The sequence below is a fragment of the Panthera onca genome, chromosome E3 (genome assembly GCF_046562875.1).
Source record: "Panthera onca isolate mPanOnc1 chromosome E3, mPanOnc1 haplotype 2, whole genome shotgun sequence".
Lineage (NCBI taxonomy): Eukaryota > Metazoa > Chordata > Mammalia > Carnivora > Felidae > Panthera > Panthera onca.
This window is the reverse complement of record NC_138354.1, coordinates 9,839,464-9,859,819: the sequence shown is the minus strand read 5'-3', so window position 1 is coordinate 9,859,819 and position 20,356 is coordinate 9,839,464. Positions and strand designations below refer to the sequence as shown.

The following is a 20,356-nucleotide window of genomic DNA, read 5'->3' as shown; positions in this document are numbered from 1 at the left end:
GCTTGACCTGCAGGCTGTCTGGGAGATCCTCCAGGAACCAGAGAGGATGGGAGGCTTGTGAGGCACCGACCCAAGGCCATCTCCACTGACCTTATCCCATAGGAGAGTCAGGAACCATCACCTCCCAGGCTCTGATAGGTCTGCGACTTCCGGCCCCGCCTCCTTCCGAATAGAGCTGTAGACGGTAAAACAGCCTGGCTGCATCTAGAACTGGCTTCTCAGCAACAGGAGATCCCCCGGCCCTCACTGCAGCCATCCTTCCGTTGTGTGCGACAAGGGCCGTGAGGCACCTTCGGCCGATCTTCCTTCTGCCCATGTAAGTAATAGGCTGTCTGAGCCAAAAGGTGCTTGTTGTATCTTTACCGGCTGAATCTGTGAGGCCTTGGCCCTGGCTCCTGCTTGTTTGACACCTTGCAGACCTGGTTTTTGGTTATGAAGCTCTTCCTTCAGTTCCATGATTGGGCTGAAGATTGTCACCCTCTGCATCCACTCCCCTCTACCTCTCCCCCCTGTTCTGTGTCCCGGGAGGCTGGCCCCGGTGGAACGCAAAACCCTCTAGCTTCCTGTTGGAGTCAGCAGATGGGAGGGACTGGTCGGAGATCCAAGGGCAGGAGAAGGAGTTCAGGTACTTATTTTTTTGGTTTCCTGCCTGCCTGGCTGTGGGTTGGCAGCTTTCCTCATCCAGAGATCACTAACAGGGGGTCCCTTCCTCTGTTGCTCTCCTTTGTTCCTTCAGGCCGGGTGGCGAGCAGTTCTGTCACTAGCCCTGAGTCCTGCACCATCTCTTATGATTTCTCTTAACTCTGACCATTCTTTTATAAATACTCCCTTCTCTAAGCTCATCTCAACTACCGATGTGCGTTCACCTTTCATCTCCCCCCACCCCCCCAGCCCCAGGTGCCAATAGACACCTCTGCGCTCACTTAGTAAATCCCTTTTGTTTGGCCAGAGTTCGTGTTTCTGCTTGCACCCGAAAGATCCACCCAATATGGAGAAGGCAGAGGAAAGAGCAGTGAATTCTTTATGCGGAGTTGGCATTTTAGCTGAAAAAAAGTGGAATACAGGCAGAGGGGAAGAGCTTTTGGGGGTCTAGTCCACCGAGGGGTGCTGCGGCTGGAGCTGCACCTGGAGAGGGGGTGGAGGCCAGACCAGGGAGGGCCGTTGATGCTACTTTAGTGCGTATTAACTTTGTCCTGTAGCAATGACGGTGTGGAAGGGAGGGAGTCTGCCCCAGGAGGAAATACTAGACTGGTAGAAAGGAGGTCAGAGGATGGAACACCAGAACTTAAAGGAGCTGCTTAGACAAGGTTGCCAAGGAAACGTAGAAATGGTCAGAGAACTGGGGGTGGGGGGTGTGTGTACCAGCAGCAAAGGTCACAGAAGCCAAAGCTTTCCAGCAAAGAAGATGTGCCAACAGTGCCGTGAAACCCCAGCCTCAGCAGGAAAGGCCTGAGGAATATCAGGAGATTCTTGGTGGCCTTGGAGGAAGCCATCTCAGTGGACTAGGGTGGAAGCCAGACTGCAGGGAATTAAACAGCACGTGAGGAAGAAGTAAAGGCAATGACTGCTGATTCTTGTTTTAAGCAGCTTGATGGGGAAGGGAAGAAGAGAACTGGGTCACGAATTTGAGAGAAGGTGGGATTAAGGGAAGGCTTTTTTAGGATAGAGGAGACTTAAAACAGTGTTGGCCTACAGAAATAGAAGAGCCACATGTGTAGATTTAAGCTTTCTAGTGGTCACATATTAAACATTAAAAGGCACAGGTCACCTGGCATCCAGATCTTGGCTCCTAATACCCTTCTCCAGTGAAATGGAACCAGGGCTCCTTGGAGAAATGGCTGCTTCGAGGACTGGGGGAGGAAATACACAAGCTAAGCCATGAGTCTCCTAGTGCTAGGAATGCTCAAAACCAAACAACCGTGGGAAAAACCTCTGCAATAATAGAGGACTGTCGCAGGGACATGGGAGCCAACTGAAAGCTCTCCCAGTGGCCAAGATGGGAAGAATTTGAGCAACAAAATCAAGTAGTACAGGTTTCCCTGCTATCAAAAAGTAGAGTGGGGGCACCTGGGTGGCTCAGTTTGGTGGCTGACTTCAGCTCAGGCCATGATCTCATGGTTTGTGAGTTCCGGCTCACTGTGCTGACAGGCGGAGCCTGCCTGGGTTTCTCTCTCTGCCTCTCCCTTACTCTCTCGCACTCTGTCAAAATAAATAACTTAAAAAAGTAGAGTGTTTCTATGAAATCTCTCATTAACTGAAATGCAATAAAGTGAAGAAGCAATTACCATTAATTTATATGGAAACATTTTTTTAGTGTTTCCAGACCTAAAAAATTAACTGCTCTTAACCTTTTCTTACCTTAGGATACATTTTTTTTTTTTTTTTTGAGAGAGAGAGAGAGAGAGAGAGAGAGAGACAGAGACAGAGTGCGTGGGGGGAGGGGCGGAGGCAGAGTGGGGAGAGAATCTCAAGCAGGCTCCACACCCAGCGCAGAGCCTGATGCGGTCCAGATGCGGGTCTTGATTGACCTGAGCTGAAATCAAGAGTCGGACACTTAACCGACTGAGCCACCCAGGTGCCCCTATCTTAGGATACATCTTGCAAACACAGTCAATCAAGGCAAAGCACAGGTGCTCACAGACACAGTTCCAAGCTATGGAAGGTTGATGCTGAGATGTGTGGAGATATTGGGGAAGGAACTTGGTGGCATCACTCTCACTGCTTGGGGTACTCACTGCCTCTACCAGGGCTCGCAGCAAAACGAACCCCTGATGCTATTTTTACTTCTCTCCTTTTTCCATAAAAGTGAAAATCCTCTTAGGATTTCTTTCAATTACCGAAAACAGGTACTGATGTAGGTCTTTTGTAAAAGTGAAGCAGTGTAATTAATGTAAACTTTCAAAACGGGGGCTACCTGTACTGGGTTACAACTCAAAGTATAATATCCATGAGTTCATGCTGATAAGTGATTAAATAAATCTGGAAGAAGAGACCGTTCTGCAGAAGAATTCCAAACAACTTCTGTAGTTATTCTGCCCTCAAGGACAGTATAACCCCCTACTGCTTAAGGGCAGGCTGTGCATAGTGACTTCTTTTCAGAGGGAACAAGATAGAGAGGTTTACAGTGGAGAAACTTGAAAAACACGGCCATAACCAGATGATGAAGGTTCACATCAGTGAATAAGGTCATGTTGATACTATATGCCCTTGATGAGATCTGATGAGGATGAATGACACTGGGAGTCTTCCTCCCCAGAACCCCAGTCTGATCATGAGAAAGAAAACCTCAGATAAATCCCAGTGGAGGGACATTCTACAAAACACCAGGGCTCTTCAAAACTATCAAGGTCATCAAAAACCAGGAAAGTCTGAGAAACTCACAGCCAAGAGTTGCCTTAAGGAGACATGATGACTGAATGTAATGTGGTGTCCTGGTATTTAAGCACAGAAAATGTACATTAGGTAAAAATTAAGGACATCTGAGTCAACTATGGACTTTATTAGTATTGTTGCACTTTTAACCACTCACCTGAAGGAGTGGGGTTGGGATTTAGGACGGGTCAACTCTGGCACAGCTGTCCACGTGTCCACATCAATTTGTGCTCAATTCATTCACTCTTTCACTTATTCAACAGATATATTAGGTCCTTATTGTGAGAAAAACACTGGTTTAGGAGGTAGGGATTGATAAGTCAAACAGGATTTGCCCTCATGGAGCCAGCTAGAGGATAAATCATAGCTACATATGGAACAGATGCTATGAAGAAAATAAAATAGATTATGTGATTTGATCGGGTTGGGGGAGTCCACTAAAAGATCACTTATTAACCAACCTAGAGGCACAGGACTGGGTTAAACCTTTAAACAGTCAGCAATTTTAGAGTCAACCTTCTTGCATTTTTAGTCAACCTTCTTGCAAAATGCTTGCCGACATGCTGCTGACAATACAGAGACTATACAGGCAGGAATATTCTGGTCCATGGAGGCCTACTTGAATGCTTGAGATACACACGCACTGGATCTGTTCACTCAATATGTACCACTAACCACATGGGGGCTTGGGACAGAGGCAAATACTGCAAAATCCCTGTTCTCCTACTAGAGTTCAGGCTGGGGAAACTTTCCCGTAAATGAATGATTACAATGCCTGAAAAGCTAGCCATTTGGAAACAAAGAGCTCTTCCTCACATCATGTGCAAACTAAATTATAAATGGGTTAAAGATTTAAGTGTGAAGAAACGAAGCCACGATTTCTATATTATAAAGGTGTGAAGGGATTTCCAAGCATGACACCGAAGGCAGACACCATCAAAATTTGTAAAAAGTGAAGACGTTTTTTATAGTTTCATAAATGTTGTCATAAACATTTACAGTTGTCCAAAACAACTATAAGCCACATTAAAGGCAAAAACAAACCGGAAAAAATAACACCTAAGACGAGCTATATACGGTCCATATACAAAGGACACTAAGGGATGCTGTAAGAGTGACCAAAAGACATTAGCATGTTACCATAACAGATTACAAAGGACCAATAAGCATAGGAAAATAGTCAACCTCAGGGAAGTTAAAACAGCAGCAAAATTCCATTGTCTATGAGATTGGCAAAGATTTGTTAGAAAAAAAGCGAAGAGCTACGAAACAGGGAAACGTGCTCCCAGGGTTCGGCCGCAAACACGCCCGAGAGCCTCGGAAGAGCTCTGGGGCTTCCGGGTCGGAACCTCCGTGCCCTTTGACTCCGGAAGTGCAGGCAGACAGGGCGGTGCAGAGGCGGGCACGCTTCGCGACAGAGCCGTAAAGGCGCGGGAGCAGAGCATGGCGCTCTACGCGACGGCAGCGTCCGTGCTGGCGGGCGTGGAAAGCCGGCGAGGTTCCATCAAGGGGCTGGTGTATGCCAGCAGCTTCCAGGTAGCGGGGTTCGGGGTTCGGGGTTCGGGCCGGCGAGGGGCGGGAGGGGAGCCCGGGCGGGGGGCCCCTGCCTCAGCCGGTGTCCTCTCGGCCACGAGCAGAACGTGAAGCAGCTGTACGCGCTGGTGTGCGAGACCCAGCGCTACTCCTCCGTGCTGGACGCCGTGATCACCAGCGCCGGCCTCCTCCGCGCCGAGAAGAAACTGCGGCCGCACCTGGCCAAGGTAGCGGGGCCGGGGGGCGGGGCGGGGCGGGGCTGGGCCGTGAGCCCCCTCCGGACCTGGTCGCCGCGCGGTACCGTCCACGGTGCGACTTCGGCAAGTCGCCCCTCTGAAATGAGGGTGAGCACTCTTAAGCCGGGTTATTTGAGGTGAGATGACCGTGCTTTAACTTCGGGCCGAGTGGAAGATGAAATAAGGACGAAAGTGCAAAGTAGCCGTGGCAGGGACACTGGCCGAAACAAATGGATGATGCTGACAAGGAGGAAGGTTGGGATCCAGAGCCCTGGGCCCTGGGGACAGGTTTCGGGACAGGGCTCAGCCGTAAATCCGCTGTGATCCTGGGCGGGACACCTCACTTTCATCTGTTGCGGTCTGGATAGGTGATTGGTTCAGCGCTTGCGGTTCCAACACTACGGAGTTCCAAGACATTCACGTTTAAGGTTTTTTCTCTTTCTTTCCTCATCCCCAGGTACTAGTGTATGAGTTGTTGCTGGGAAAGGGCTTTAAAGGTGGCAGTGGGGGCCGATGGAAACCTTTGCTGGACCGGCACCAGGCAAGGCTGAAGGCTGAGTTGGCCCGGCTCAAGGTTCATCGAGGTGTGAGCAAGAACGAGGACCTGTTGCAGGTGGAATCCAAGCCTGGCCCAGGTGAGCTTTCTCCCAGGAAGGAGCTGTGTGGAGGAGGGTAGCTCGCGGGCCTTGGGAAGAGAGGCCTCGATCCTGCCCGCTCACTGCCGATTGCTTCCCAGCCTCTCAGGTGCCTCGGTTTGTGCGGGTGAACACTCTGAAGACCTGTTGTGATGATGCGGTTGATTACTTCAAGAGACAAGGCTTCTCCTACCAGGGTCGGGCTTCCAGGTGAGCTGAGAACCCCGCCTGGCTGCCCTCCTCCAGGGGAGGTGCCTGGGGGGCACTGGGAGACGGGGATCCGTTTCTTGGACTTTTCTGGCAGTTGCTTCCTCTCCTTCCAAGGCCTGTCTTCCTCTATCCCTTAAACAGGGATTCTTGTGGTTCCCTCCTGTGTTCTTCTAATGCATCCCTCAATTTCTCGAACTCTTAACTCCTGCTTCTCGCCTGATGATTTGTGTCTCCCAGTCTAGACTTCTCTCAGTGTTCCTACCCTCGGGGTCATATGAGTGGTAAACAGACCCCACAGTCACAGTGTGTGTCATACTAAATTCATCTCCCCTCTGAACTTTGCAGCTTCTTCTTTTTAAATTGCTAAAGCCTGTTTATTCAAAATTCAAGATTTAAGAGAAATCCTTCCAAAGCAACATGCTTAAACACACGGCTGTTGGTTTATTTTGCAGTGTCCCCTCCCCCTTATAATTGACATAACATTAGTTTCAGATGGACGGCTAATGACTTTGTATGTATGTACACTGCGAAAGAATTGCTACAAGAAATCTAGTTAACATTTGTTACCGCACATAGTTACAGAAAGTTTGTTTTTCTTGTGATGAGAACTTTTAAGATCTCTTAGCATCTTTTAAATATGCAAGGGTGTGTTTTTATTAGTCACCATGCTGTATATTAGATCCCCAAGACTTCAAGTAGAACCTTGTACCTTTTGACTGTCTTTCCCCCTTTTGCACACATGCCCCCCCCCCCCACCCGTCTGCAGTCACAAATCTGTTCTCTGTATTTATGAGTTGGTTGGTTGGTTTTGGTTTGGTTTTTGTTTTTAAAAAGAGAGTCCACCCAATAGAACATACAGTGTTTGTCTTTCTGTTTGATTTGTCTCACTTAGCATAATACTTTCAAGGTCCATCCATGTGGTCACAAATAGCAAGATTTTATTCTTTTAGAGGGAACTGAATAATATTCCTATGTGTGTGTGTACACAGGTGTAGGTACACACATACACGTATATATAGTTACATATTTTTTTTTTGCTCATCTCTTAGTTGACACGTCGACCACATCTTGGCTGTTATAGATAGTACTGCAGTAAACAGGGTCCAGATCTCCTTCTGAAGTAGTGTTTCCATTTTCTTTGGATAAATACCTAGAAATGGGATTGCTGGATCATATGGTAGTTCCATTTTTAATTTTTTGATGAGCCTCCATAGTGTTTTCCACAGCGGCTGCACCAGTTAACATTTCCTCCAACGGTGCACGGGGACTCCCCTCTCTCCACATCCTCACCAACCCTCGTTATTTCTTTTTGGGAATAGCCATTCTCACAGGTGTGAGGTGATGTTTCATTGTGGCTTTCATTTCCATTTCCCCCGATGACTAGTGATGTTCAGCACCTTTTCGTGTCCTTTTTGGCCATCTGTTTCTTTGGACAACTGTTTAGATTCCTTACGTGTGTTTTAATCCCACCTCCCCCTTTTTTTCGTTAACTGTTGAGTTAGTGTTCTTTACATATTTTAGATACTAACTCCTTATCCAGATATGTGGTTTGCAGATACTTTCTTCCACGCGGTAGGTTGCTTTTTCATTTTGTTGATGGTTTCCTGTGCCCTACAGAACTTTTTAGTTTGGCATAGTTCCACCTGTTTATTTTTGCTTTTGCTTTTTGTTAGGAGTTGGATCCAAAAAAATCAAAAAAACCAAGACAGATGTCAGGGAGCTTACCACCCATGTTTTCTTCCAGGGGTGTTCTGCTTCCAGGGCTCACGTTTAGGTCTTTCGTCCATTTTGAGTTAGTTTCTGTGTCTGGTGTAAAGTAGGGGTCCCGTTTCGTTCTTTTGCGTGTGGCTTCAGTCTTCCCAACGCCATTATTGAAGAGACTGGTTTTTTTTTTTTTCCCCTGCTGTATATTCTTGGCTTCTCCGTCATAAATTGATCATTTAAGTATGGGTTTATTTCTAGGCTCTCTGTTTTGTCCCATTGATCTGTGTGTCTGATTTTATGCCAATGCCATACTGTCTTGATTTCTATACCTTTGTAACATAGTTTGAAATCAGGGAGTGTGGTATGTCCAGCTTTGTTCCTCTTTCTCAAGAGTGCTTTGGCTCTTCAGGGTCTTTTGTGGTTCTACATTTTAGGATTGTTCTGTCTGTAAACAATTCTATCGCAATTGATAGAGATCACATTGAACTTGTAGATTGCTTTGGGTAGTATGGACATTTTAGCATTATTCTTCCAGTCCATGAGAATGGACTATCTTTTCATTTGTTTGTATCATCTTTAGTTTCTTTCATCAGTATCTTAGAGGTTTTTTGTTTGTTTACTTCTTTGTTTTTTCAAGAATAGGTAATTTTGTTTTATTATTACTATTATTATTATTACTATTATTTTTTAGTGTTTATTTTTGAGAGAGAGAGACAGCATGAGCAGGGAGGGGCAGAGAGAGAGAGAGAGGGAGACACAGAATCTGAAGCAGGCTCCAGACCCTGAGCTGTCAGCACAGAGCCTGATGTAGGGCTCTAACTCACGAACCATGAGAACCTGAACCGAAGTCAGATGCTTAACCAACCGAGATACCCAGGCACCCCACTATCTTATAGTTTTAAGAGTACAGGACTTTGACCTCTTTGAATTTTTTTGGATACAAGTGTAAATGGGATTGTTAATTTCTTTTTCAAGATAATGTTGGTTTGCAACCTCCTTGGGAGCTTCCCAGATATAATCTGAAACCAGCCCCCAAACACAGAGGGCAGGGCCAGAGAAGGAATGAAAAAAGAGGCAGGCTGCTCCAGATTGATAGGTGGCAGGTTTAATAAGCAAGGGAACTTCTATACGAGGCTTGTCTTGGGTAACTGGAAGGCAAGTACATCTTTGCCCCCACCTGCCAGAATCTTGAAAGTTTATTGAGAGGCCTTAATTGGGTTCAGTCACATACAGGCCCCACGTTGGAGATATTATAGGTTCAGTTCCAGAACACTGCAATAAAGCAAGTGGAATGAATTTTTTGGTTTCCCACTGCCTATGAAAGTTATGTTTCTACTATACTGTGATCTCTTAAGTGTATAGAGCATCATGTCTAAAAAACAAAAAAAAAAAAACTATGTATTTTAAAAATACTTTATTGCTACAAAATGCTGAGCATCACTTGAGTTTTTGGCGAGTCAGAATCACTAATCAGAGATGACCATAATAAATATTATAATAAGAAATTTAAAATATTGTGACAATTCCAAAAACATGACCCAGAGGCAAGAAGTGAGCAGATAGCGTTGGAAAAATGGCGCCTTCAGTTTGTAAAAAACGCACTTAACTGTGAAGCGCAAAATGCAATGAAATGAGGTATGCCCCTTCACCGTCCATATGGTCTCAACACTATGACCCTGTCTCAAGGCTTTGTCCTTGGAGCATCCTTTGGTGGAGAAGGCGAGTGGCAATGCCCATCCCAAGGATAGGGAAAGAGGGGAGGAGCCTCTGATTGCCGGGGTCCAGCTCACAGGTCAACTGGTAGTCATGTCCTTTCGGTGACCTCCCTCCACACTAACCCCTGTGACAAGCTCTTAAAATCCCACGTGACTGTTGTCCTCAGTGTGCCCTGAGCGGTCAGCGAGGGTCTCACGAGCACAGAGACAGCTCCTTTGGTAGCTGGCTGGCTGCCCTGGAGGCAGAAGCCACAGCAACAGTATAGGCACGTGCAGAAGAAAACAGATTAAGGCAGAAATTCCCCAAATCAGTGATAACTTCTTCCTCCAAGAACCCCAGGATCCAAACCATTGATTTCTTAAAATCCTCTAGGCTGGAGGTCAGATCACTCAGGGCATTTACTTGTGTCCTTAGATGATTTTAGTAAAGATGGTGCTTTAGTGGATTCATCAGATACAAACATAGAACATTCTGTTTGGATAATGGTGCAGGTGCTTCCTTGTGAGGCAGTAATAATTTCCAAGGCCATCCTGTTTTGGAGGGCAGCTTTTGTTATTAGAGACGTTTCAGCGTTCTGTAAGGACCGGCTTTACTGGCTGCCATTCACAGTGGGCTGGGTGAATTTCATAAGGGCTTCTGTATGTGCTAGAATGTCCTCCAGTTTCACGGAAGGAACAGAGGCACCATCCAAATGATCATATCCTCACAGACGACAGACTGTGCCCATCTGGCCTTGAGGAGAGGGAGGCTGGCAGCTTTAGTCTCTTGACCAGGTTGACCACAGCATGAGTGTCGGCGGGGGGGGGGGGGGGGGGGGGAGGCGGCGCTGTCCGCCATGAGGAGATGGGACTGGGGGGTGCATGTGCCAGACCGGGACCCCCACCTCCTCCCCTCTTCCAGGAACGCGTGTGCCATTCCAGGTGGGGTGCTTTTCTGCAGGTGCAGCTTGCCGCAGGGCAGCGGGATCCCGGGGGAGACGGGTAGCTCCCCGCCTAGGTGTGGGACATCCCAGCGTGCGTGTCAGTGGGTGACTCCTTTCCCAGGCGTGGTGGAGCCTGGCGTGCTCAGTGGCCGCACGTTGCTGCACGGTAAGGGGGCGGCAGCTGTTTGCTTTATGGTGTTGGGTGTCTCGGCAGGGTCCCCGGTCTGGCATATGGGGCAGCAGGCCCTACCGGTGGATCGTCCGGACGTACTAACGGCAGGGACGGTGCCTAGTCCACCCAGCCAAGGTGGTTTTCTGTTAGTGACGTCATCTGCTTGTTACAACATCCCTTTTTCCGGGGCGCCTGGCTGGCTCAGTCGGTTAAGTGTCGGACTTCGGCTCAGGTCATGATCTCGCGGTCCGTGAGTTCGAGCCCCGCGTCGGGCTCTGTGCTGACAGCTCGGAGCCTGGAGCCTGCTTCGGATTCTGTGCCTCCCTCTCTCTCTGCCCCTCCCCTGCTCATGCTCTCTGTCTCAGAAATAAATAAAAACGTTAAAAAAAAAATTAAACATCTCTTTTTCCTGACTGCCGGTCCTGCTGCTTGCAGGGTGTGTGGGTGAAGGATCCTCCATTCAGTATCATGTTCTTCTGCCCGGTCTTGCACGTCACGGCCTTTCAAACGTGACCCCCAGTCACTGGTCGATGAGGATGTCTCTCCACGGGTCTTTTTCAGTCTCCCAACGGTGGCGGCCCAGTTGGTGCGGCGGCCAGGAAAGCTCAGGTTGGGCCAGATGTGATAACCACGCAAACCAAGTCGCAGTTAGAACCTTCGCTTGGAGGGAGGGGCCGTCTAGTCAGTCTGCCAATTCCTTACTGGTTGGGAGCTCAGGAGGATGGCCGCAGGCACCTTTGGCAGTTGCCTCGGGCGTTACTTAGAACACACAGGTCGTGTTACCGAGTGAACCGGGTGAACCAAGTCAAGTCACCGCGTCTGCGGGGCAATCTGGCTTCCTCGGCAGCAGGCCGTCTCGGCAGCAGGCCGTCCCGCCAGGGGGCGACGGTGGGTCGGCTTCCTCCGCGCCTAGTCCACACTGCCTGCCAAAGGTCAGTTGCTAGGGCTCGTACCTGAGCCAGGGCATCAGTTTCTTGACCGCCAGGGGGCGTCAGTGCCTTCGGAGCCGGGGTGTGGAGGCCGGTGAGGCCTGCCTTGGGCTCCTGCAGGGGAACCACGGGTCTTGTCATATGCCCTGACCGCACAGGGGCTTATTCACCATCCTCTGTCCGAGCCGCGGGGCCAGTGCCCTTGGCGCAGCCCGCTGCCCGTGCGGAGGGTTAAGGGCCAGGGCTCTGAGAGATCACCAGTCAGAACGCTCTCTGTGCTGTTTCTTCCTGAGAGGCTCTGCCTGGAGGAGCGTGGGGCACCCCGCTGGAAGCTGTTGCCCCCCGCCCAGGGGGACGGGGCGGAATGCGTGGCTTCTGTCTCCTTCCGGCGCCGAGACCCAAATCCCAGGGGCACCCTTCCCGTCTGTTGTCTCTGCCACAGCGCCCGCCCCACACCTTCCAGAGTCACAGACACCTTGAACTCCAGTGGCAGCCCTGCTTGGGGGACGCCCAGGGCTTTCATCTGTCCCACTGGTATTTTTGCCTTTTCATGGGCAGCCCGCTCTCTGATCCCCGCTCGCACACGTGCACTTTCTTTACCGGGCGGTATAGAGGACCCGGCACTGTGCCAGGTAGGGAATAAGAGGCCTCCAGACTCCAAAAACCCCTGCAGAGGCTCACACACATCTTCCACGTTCTTAGGGGCTGGATAAGTGTGCCCTCTGGCAATCACGGCGTCTGTGACAAGGCGGGTCTTACTCGACCAAACGATTCCCAAAACCTTGGGGCAGTGTCCGGGCCTGGAATGTTCCGTGGGTTCACCGCCCAGCCTCTCTCAGATCTCCAGCAAAGCCTGCAGGATGTCCTGCGAGAGAGGCAGGTCTGCACATGTGACCATTATCGCGTTAATGCGGCGGGCCCATCTTACAGGTCTCTGGCCGCCATGCCATGACGTGGTGGGGTTGTGCCGGTGACCTTGGGGGAGCACTTGAAAGGTCCAACATTGGGGCACCTGGATGGCTCAGTCAGTTAAGTGTCCAACTCTTGATACTGGCTCAGGTCGTGATCTCACGCTTTGTGAGGTCCTGGCTGTCACCCACCAGGAGCCTTCTGGCTCTTCTGTCTGCCCTGCTAGGCTTTGGAAGGACTATGTGCAGGGCGCACAGTGCCCACTCGGCGCAGATCTTAGGTAGTTCCTCCGGTCTCCCTGTGTGGCTTGTGTTGTCGGACGGTCACTCTTCGTGGGGGTAACAGGTTTACAGGTTCCCAGCTGCGTTTCCCCTCAGCACCGGCGTGAATTCACCGTAAGAGGCTTGCAGAGTTCAGCCCTGTGGGATGTCTGTGCCCGGTGTGTTCCCTCGTACTGGAGAGAGAGAGAGAAACCCCATATTCGCGGGCAGGGGCAGAACACGCAGCTTGCAGTGTCAAGGGACTTTCTTGACCGAAATTGTTGTTCGGGTTTTAAGGCTTTCCACGGGCTGACCTCTGTTCAGGTGGGGTCCCTGCAGCGATGCGGTCAGATCACATTTGCTTCCAGGTTACTTTCTCCAGACCCTTCGTGGCCCATTGGGATAGCCTTTTTGGCTTTCTGAGCTCCCTCTCAGGCCCGGCTCTTCCCCACGACCCACACCCGTCCCCGGGACTGCTCCACTTCCCCTGGATCAGCAGCGCGTTGCCCAGCATTCATTCTAAGCGTTTTGTGGCACAAGTGGGCTCAGCGTGGACACCAGCATCCCGTCCCGGGGCTGGGGGTGGACTGGAGAATGTCGGTTTTCTTCCCTGCCATCATGTGGCCTGATCAGAGCCTTCAAAGACGGGTGCAGATGGCCCATCTCGCTCCCAGCCCCCCCTAAGAATTCGTTAGATCTCCTCTCTAGATTCCCAGGGTCCCACAAGCCCGGGAAGGTCCCCCTCACAGGGCCAAGCCTCCCCGCGGGCTAGAGTAATCCGGTGTCTAAGGAAGGAAGTAGCGCCAGGCAGCCCCGACTGGAGGGCATCTCCGCCTCGTGCGCGGTCAGGGAAAAGCCACTGCCCCGTGGCCGCACCAGCTGCGCCTGGCTGCTTTCCCTGGCTTTTTGCTGGAGCTTGGCAGCTACGTCGGTGAGCTCGGCAGGAGCAGACTCATCAGGAGTGTCTCCTGAACCGGGGACTGCCCTGCTGGCTGGGGTTGCCGTGGCTGTTCTCGCTTTCCCTTGTACGAGGGGTCCGCCAGCCCCGGTGCTTCGTCTGTTTTGCTGTCCACCACCACAGCGCCCTCCACGTCCTCACTTTCCCAGCCGTGCGATCCGTGTGGTTAAGCGGCCCGCACTTCCCCGGGCGGCCCCGTGCTCGTGCAGCGATCCCCAGGCCGACGTATGGGCCACGCCTCCCCACACGGAGGTCGCCGGCCAACTGCGGACTTCCTCTGTGGACGCCTTTCCCAAGGCCCGTGTCTTTGGTCTCCAGGCTTGTTCATCCGTTGTTGGTTTGCAGCCTTTGATCTGAAACTGGCCCCTGTATGCAGAGGGCAAGGAGAGACCAAAGGGTGGGTAGGTGGCAGGTTTTTTGTTTTGTTTTGTTTTTTTTAATGTTTTAGTTTTTGAGAGCATAAACAGGGGAGGGGTGGAGAGAGAGGGGAGACAGAGGATCCAAAGCGGGCTCTGTGCTGACAGGCTGACAGCAGTGGGCCCGGTCCGGGGCTCAGACTCACGAACTGTGAGATCATGACCTGACCCAAAGTCAGACGCTCAACTGACTGAGCCACCCAGGCGCCCCTAGGTGGCAGGTTTCATAAGCGAGGGAACATACACCTGCCTGCCAGAATCTTCAGTTTATACAGAGGCCTTAATGGGTTGTCTCATACCTTCCAGATGGTCTCAACACCGTATTACTCTCTCAAGGCTGTGTCCTCAGGCAGCCTCTGGGAGGGGCGAAGGCAAGCAGGATGCTCATCCCGGGGCAGGGGTGAGGAGCCTCTGACTGCCCGGGTCCTGCTCCCAACAGGTGGTCACATCTCTGTGACCTCCCCCAACAGATAGGTTGTCAGTGTGTAGAAACACAACAGATTTTTGCGTATGAATTTTGTATCCTGCAACTTGCCTGAATTCATTTATAAGTTCTAACAGTTTGGGGGCGCCTGGGTGGCTCAGTTAAGCATCTGGCTCTTGATTTTGGCTTCGGTCATGATCTCACGGTTTTGTGGGTTTGAGCCCCCAGTCAGGCTCTGCACACTGACCTCGAGGAGCCTGCTTGGGATTCTCCTTCCCCTCTCTCTGCCCCTCCCCTGCTTATGCTCTGTCTCTTTCAAATAAACTTAAAAAAAAAAAAAAAAAAATTCTGACAAGTTTTTTTGGTTGGGAGTTTTTAGGGTTTTCTATATATATCATCTGCAGATAGTGACCGTGTTACTTCTTCCTTTCCATCGTGGGCGCCTTTTTCTTCTTGATCTCGCCCAAATGCTCACCAGGCTCTGTTGAGTAACAGGGGTGAGAGTGGGCATCCCTGATCTTGATCTTAGAGGAAGGGCTTTTAGCTTTTCCCCACCGAGGATGTCAGCTGTGGGCTTTTCACATACGGCCTTTATTGTGGCGAGGCGTGTGCCTTCTGCACCTGCTTTGCCGAGAGTGTTTTTATCCTCAGTGCATGTTGAGTTTTGTCAGATGAGCCGATCAGGATTTTTATCCCTCCTGTTGTGAGTGTAGTGCAGCACGGGGATTGCTCTGTGGACTCTGAACCCGTCCTTGCATCCCTGACCTTTGCCCCTTCTGCATTCCCTCTTAACCTGGCAGCTGACCTCACCATCACACAACCATTTGGTCAGGCCACGAACCCAGTCACCGGAAATGCTTCTCTTCTCACCCTCGTCACCTATGCCCTTGCCTGCGGCGTCTTTCTGCCCCCTGCCCCCACTCTGCCCGTGGTTTTCCGTCTTCTTTGGCAGAAGCAGCCCCTGACCTGGTCTCTCCGCCTCCAGACGTGTCATGTGGTCGGCCACAGAAAGATCTCCCCTGCCTAAACTGTCCTTGGCTCTCTCGTGCTGTGCCCACTGCTTCCGTTGCCCGCCACCGCTCCTGTGCACTCCCCGCTGCTCCCCTGCATTCCCATCCCCCTCATCCTGGGAAGCCGCCCCTGCGTCCGCCTTCCCCTTCTGTGGTAGACGGTCCTTCTGTCGTCCTGCCCGCAGCACGTGGCTGGGAGGCCGGGCGGTGCGCCAGGCAGTGGCTATTTGGGTTTGGCTTCCAGCTCTGCCCCTGTGGATGGCTTTCCGAACTGAGCATCGTTGTCGGCCTTGTCTCCGCTCCTCACGTTAGGAGACCCCTGCCCCTGAGCAGTCAACTCGGTGCCCGCCTCCCCAGGAGTGACCTCTGTCCAAGTTAGGTGGTTTTTCTGTTTGTTTGAGAGAGAGAGCCCGTGTGCACATACACAGGGCAGGGGCAGAGAGAGAGAGAGAGAGAGAGAGAGAGAATTCTGAGCATGCTCGGCGCTGGCAGCCTGACATGGGACTTGAGCCCAGGAACCTCAAGATCCTGACCTGGGCCGAAGTCGAGTTGGACACTTAACTGAGCCACCCAGGCGCCCCTCTGCTGCCCATTCGTATCAAATCGATCCTGTCCCTCGCTTCCTGGCTGTCTGGAGCATCTGTCGCGTGAATGAACAGTTCAAGTGAGGAAACGTGTGAAATGGCCAGCCTGGCGCATACCCGGAGGAACTCAGACGTGCCGATGCTTCCTGTTCCCTGGCAGCCTCGAGGACCTCCGGGCCCTCAAAGGGAAGTGCTTTCTTCTGGATCCCTTGTTGCCAGAGTTGCTGGTGTTTCCAGCCCAGACGGATCTGCACGACCACCCGCTGTACCAGGCCGGCCACCTCATTCTACAAGACAAGGTAGGGCAGGTGGGTGGGAAGGGGAGGACCGAGAGGGAGCCGGGCCTCTGTGCGCCAGCCCAGGGCCTGCTCTGCCTGCCAGGCCAGCTGTCTGCCGGCCGTGCTGCTGGCCCCGCCCCCCGGCTCCCACGTCATCGATGCCTGCGCTGCCCCAGGCAACAAGACCAGTCACTTGGCTGCTCTTCTCAAGAACCAGGGGTGAGTGCCACGGTCAGCCCGAGGGAGCTGGGGTCTGACCCTGTACTTGGAGGACCAGATGAGGAAAACTGTGACCCAGTGGGGGCTTGAAGGCCGAAAGGAGGATCTCCCTTTAAATATTCGCTTCTGGACCCAGAGCAGTTGGTGGCAGAGCCCGAAGCTCAGCTGCCCTCTGGGTGGCCGGTGCGAGATAGGAATCCCTCAGCCCTTGGGGCAGAGTCTCCAGGTCAGGTCCCTCTAACCACTGTCCCTTCTCTTCTGTGTCCCTGTGAAGGGACATGTTCTCGTGTCAGAACTGCGGGCCCTGAGGTTCCCCGTGGATTCTCAGTTCGCCCCGTCTCTCCCCTCTTCTCCAGCAAGATCTTTGCCTTTGACCTGGACGCCGGGCGGCTGGCGTCCATGGCTACCCTGCTGGCCCGGGCCGGAGTCTCGTGCTGCGAGCTGGCCGAGGAGGACTTCCTGGCGATATCGCCCTCCGACCAGCGCTACCGTCAGGTCCAGTACATCTTGCTGGATCCTTCTTGTAGCGGCTCCGGTGAGATGGGGACAGAGCCTGGCCGCGGGACCCAGACGCGGGGCAACCTCGTGGCGGAAGGGGCAGCGGTTCGCTTTGGCCTCGGTCTAATAGTGGTGACCCTGGGCAGACGTTGTCCCCTGCAGTGCAGGGATCTCGGTGCGAAACGAGGCCCGTCTGCAGCTGACAGGCTTTGTCCCTAGGTATGGCGACCAGACGGCTGGAGGAGCCCGGGGCGGGCACACCTAGCAAGGCGCGCTTGCAGGCCCTGGCTGGGTTCCAGCGGCGAGCACTGTGCCACGCGCTCACTTTCCCCTCCCTGCAGCGTCTGGTCTACTCCACGTGCTCCCTCTGCCAAGAGGAGAATGAAGACGTGGTGCGGGACGCCCTGCAGCACAACTCGGGGACCTTCAGGTAGTGGGGACCCGCCGGGGTCCTGGGGAAGGGGGCTGCTGTCTTTTACCCAGAAGTCTGTTCACCTCCACAGGCTAGTCCCCGTCCTCCCCTCCTGGCCCCACCGTGGCCTCGGCACTTTTCCGGGGGCTGAATGCTGCCTCCGGGCCTCCCCCGAAACCACGCTCACCGGCGGCTTCTTTGTTGCCGTACTTGAACGGGTGGAGGTGCCGAGGTGAGTGGGGGGCGGGGTGGGGCGGGGTGGGGCGGGGGGGGGGGGGGGGGGCTGCTGCTTGGAAGACGCCGGGCGACCCGGGCACCTCTAACTTAGGTACTTTCCTTCTAGCTCGGTCTCCCGGGCCGAAGCACCGGCACCTCCACCCGAGGCCGCCCCGCGGAGGAAGAGACGGCGCAGAGCGGCGGCCCCTGGGGCGCCGCCCCGCACCGAGCAGGTCCGCAGAGCTGTGCCTTGCGCGGGGGGACCCCGCCGTCCCGCAGCTCAGCCGGCGGGTTTTAAGGTTCTTTTCTTTTTATTGCTTTAGGAAGGAAAGCGGTAGCTGGAGGGAGAGTGTGGACTTGCCTGTCCCCTGGGCCCCTCCCCGGGCCGTGTTCTTGCTCGTGACAGCTCTGCCCACGGAAATAAAAAGCAGGACATGGTCTATGATAGATCACAGTTTTTTTTTTTTATTCTTAATGACATAAGCAAGGAGAAAAATCTCACATTCATACTAAAAATTCCAACTAGCCTCACAGGAATTAAGTCTTTATTTGTAATGGAAAGTCCCAGCCTCCCGTTCCTGTCCAGTGCACGTACGTGTACACACACACACACCCCCCCCCCCCCCACACACACACACACACACACACTCAGGCCGCGCCGGGACACCCTCTTTGGGGGCTCCCGGGCCAAGTGTCCTGCCTGTGGACCTGAGGTAAACTAGCTCGGAACACTAACACTAACGAGGCTCTACCTTCCGGAAGGTATCGCTAGAAGCTTGGTTTCTAGACCCGTGCCCACCCCCACCCCCACCGATCCTAACAGGGACTCGGGACTCGAGGTCCAGGCCTCTGGGCGCCACACACAGGTAAATACTGTCTGCTCTTCCTGGGGGGTGGGAAGGAGCAGTCCCCTGCGTCACACTCAACCTCAGTCACGAGGGGGGAGGGGGGACAAGTCACATCTACGTCACATTATTTATAAAATAAGAATTATGGTTTATAGAATGTGTCCCGAAGGGGCTCTAGTCCCTCGGGAAAGCTGCCTGGGACAGTCTGAGCCTCTTGTCCACACAGGCATAACTTAACTATACAGCTAATTCCTAGTCAATAGCATTTATACTTAACCACCTCAGTGAACCAAGCTTGAAGGAATTTAAAAGGCAATTTAGCTTAAATACAAAAATAAATTTTTATTTCGTTAAAAAATGTTTAAATATTTTTTTCTTTTAATTTAGACACACGCATTCATACTTCTCCCAAAGAGGATGGGCATTGGCAGCAAGGCTCTTGGGCCTGGGGTATGTGATCTGGGAACAGGGGAAGAACGGGACGGAGGGGAGGCTCTGCTGAAGGGGGGGGTGGGGGGATGAATTTTGAAGCGTGGTTGGTTAATTTTGGTTTTCTAACATTCTGGGGAGGATCCAGCCCACGGTGGGGTCAGGTAGGCGGGAGGGAAACAGCAGAGGGAAGAGGACTTTGCTTCCCCCTCGGCCCCATCCTCTTGGGCTGCCAGCCCTTAAAGTCAAAACACCATTTGAAAATCCAGGAGTCAGCACGTGTAGCCATAAAGCGGTGCTACTTTCCACATTCAATTAGCGAGGCCCCAGAAACTTGAAACAGTGAAGTCCGGCACTACCAACATGCCGCCACTCATACAATTCAATTCTTCCTCCAAACTCGATTCAAAGAGCAATAGACGCGAGCATCAGACAGTAACACAGGACAAGGCTTTAAACATACAACCCCGGGGAGGAGGCGGACGAGCCCCACGGAGGCCAGCGGGGAAGGCGGGCGAGGAGGCAGCGGGGGACATCCTGCCCGCTCCCGGCGCTCCCCCGACTCCCCCGGAGCGAGGTAGCTCCCCTGCAGCTGCCAGGCTAACAGTCTTGAGCCACCGAGCTTTTAGGGGCCGAACTGGCAGAGGGTTGAGGACAAACATGGACTCAGACTTGGCAGGAGGAAGTGGACCAGCAGGAGCAGCCCCACTGGGGTCTCCAAGGCAAAGCTAGATTCAAGGTCCTTTAAAAAGGGGTAGAGCCTGCGGGGAACCAGGGAGGGACGAAGCAGCAAGAACTGGGGAAGCAGAGTCCCCTAACGGGACCCGAGGAGAACCGCTTTTTATAGGCAAGCCAAGCAAGGTAAAGCCGCGGGGCTGACCCACTTCCCCGACTCCCATCATCCACTGCACGGCGGCGGCACGTGTGGGTAGGGCCGTGCCTACGACCTGCCAGGCGAGAGGAGATGGCTCTGGGGGCAAGGCGGGAAGGGAGGCCGCCTGACCAAGCTCATACACCAGACAAGAGTCAGGGGAGGACGAGGACAGTATGTACAGATGTTTCTTCAGTTTTCTCCAGCCTCACCACGGAGCCATTCAAGTAAAGGGATCAGGCTCCTGCCCCAAGCCCCCTCCCTCGAGAGGCCAGGGGCTTCTTCCTCAAGGAGCAGGAACCGGCCACCGGGGCTGCCACCGCCTCCCTGGTGGCGGAAGCCAGAGATCTGGGGTAGGTTGCTTTATGGAACTAGAAGGGTCAGAGGCTCTTCCTAGCAGGTGCTGAGGTCCAGATGTGGGCAAGGAGGGGGGTGGGGGGGGGTGGTATGGAACGGGGACAAAGGCTATTTCTTGCGGGTGTGCTGCCTGCGGGCCTGCAGTCGCTGCCGAGCCCCCGGGGTCTTGGATCCTGCACCAATGGAAAATGAAGGGGCCGCCGATCCTGGAAAGATTCAACAAGGTCTCATCAGGGCA

The 20,356-nt window shown here is 52.9% G+C and overlaps 2 protein-coding genes across 8 annotated transcripts in view; one reads left to right on the top strand and one right to left on the bottom strand.

Moving 5' to 3' along the window:
• The first annotated feature begins 4,752 nt into the window (after nucleotides 1–4,752).
• NSUN5 (NOP2/Sun RNA methyltransferase 5) lies at nucleotides 4,753–18,060 on the top strand. 5 transcript variants are annotated; one of them, XM_078439939.2, is made up of 11 exons: nucleotides 4,756–4,908; nucleotides 5,010–5,132; nucleotides 5,599–5,776; nucleotides 5,878–5,986; nucleotides 16,151–16,289; nucleotides 16,348–16,487; nucleotides 16,844–16,982; nucleotides 17,327–17,415; nucleotides 17,489–17,629; nucleotides 17,741–17,846; nucleotides 17,937–18,060. In XM_078439939.2, the coding sequence occupies exons 1-11, from the start codon at nucleotides 4,816–4,818 to the stop codon at nucleotides 17,949–17,951; spliced, it is 1,272 nt and encodes a 423-aa protein (XP_078296065.1). In that variant the 5' UTR covers nucleotides 4,756–4,815; the 3' UTR covers nucleotides 17,952–18,060. The 5 variants fall into 5 exon arrangements, with proteins under 5 accessions (XP_078296066.1, XP_060505201.3, XP_078296065.1 ...); XM_060649216.3 differs by having other exon boundaries at nucleotides 4,757–4,908; nucleotides 16,844–17,022; nucleotides 17,205–17,415; XM_060649217.3 differs by having other exon boundaries at nucleotides 4,758–4,908; nucleotides 16,372–16,487; nucleotides 16,844–17,022; nucleotides 17,205–17,415.
• The window catches only part of POM121C (POM121 transmembrane nucleoporin C), a 53,102-nt gene continuing 50,799 nt past the window's right edge, over nucleotides 18,054–20,356 (bottom strand). For all 3 annotated transcript variants that reach the window (XM_078439937.2, XM_078439936.2, XM_078439935.2), the window contains one exon: nucleotides 18,054–20,324. In XM_078439937.2, coding sequence (XP_078296063.2) covers nucleotides 20,227–20,324 — 98 coding nt within the window. In that variant the 3' untranslated portion in view covers nucleotides 18,054–20,226. The remainder of the gene's footprint in view (nucleotides 20,325–20,356) is intronic.

Excerpts from the sequence above, each read along its gene's own strand:
- NSUN5 (XM_060649216.3), top strand. The coding sequence starts at position 4,816 with ATGGCGCTCTACGCGACGGCAGCGTCCGTGCTGGCGGGCGTGGAAAGC. Across the intron at positions 5,777-5,877 it reads GGAATCCAAGCCTGGCCCAG|CCTCTCAGGTGCCTCGGTTT; the intron begins GTGAGCTTTCTC and ends ATTGCTTCCCAG. Across the intron at positions 16,290-16,347 it reads ACCTCATTCTACAAGACAAG|CCCAGGGCCTGCTCTGCCTG; the intron begins GTAGGGCAGGTG and ends TCTGTGCGCCAG.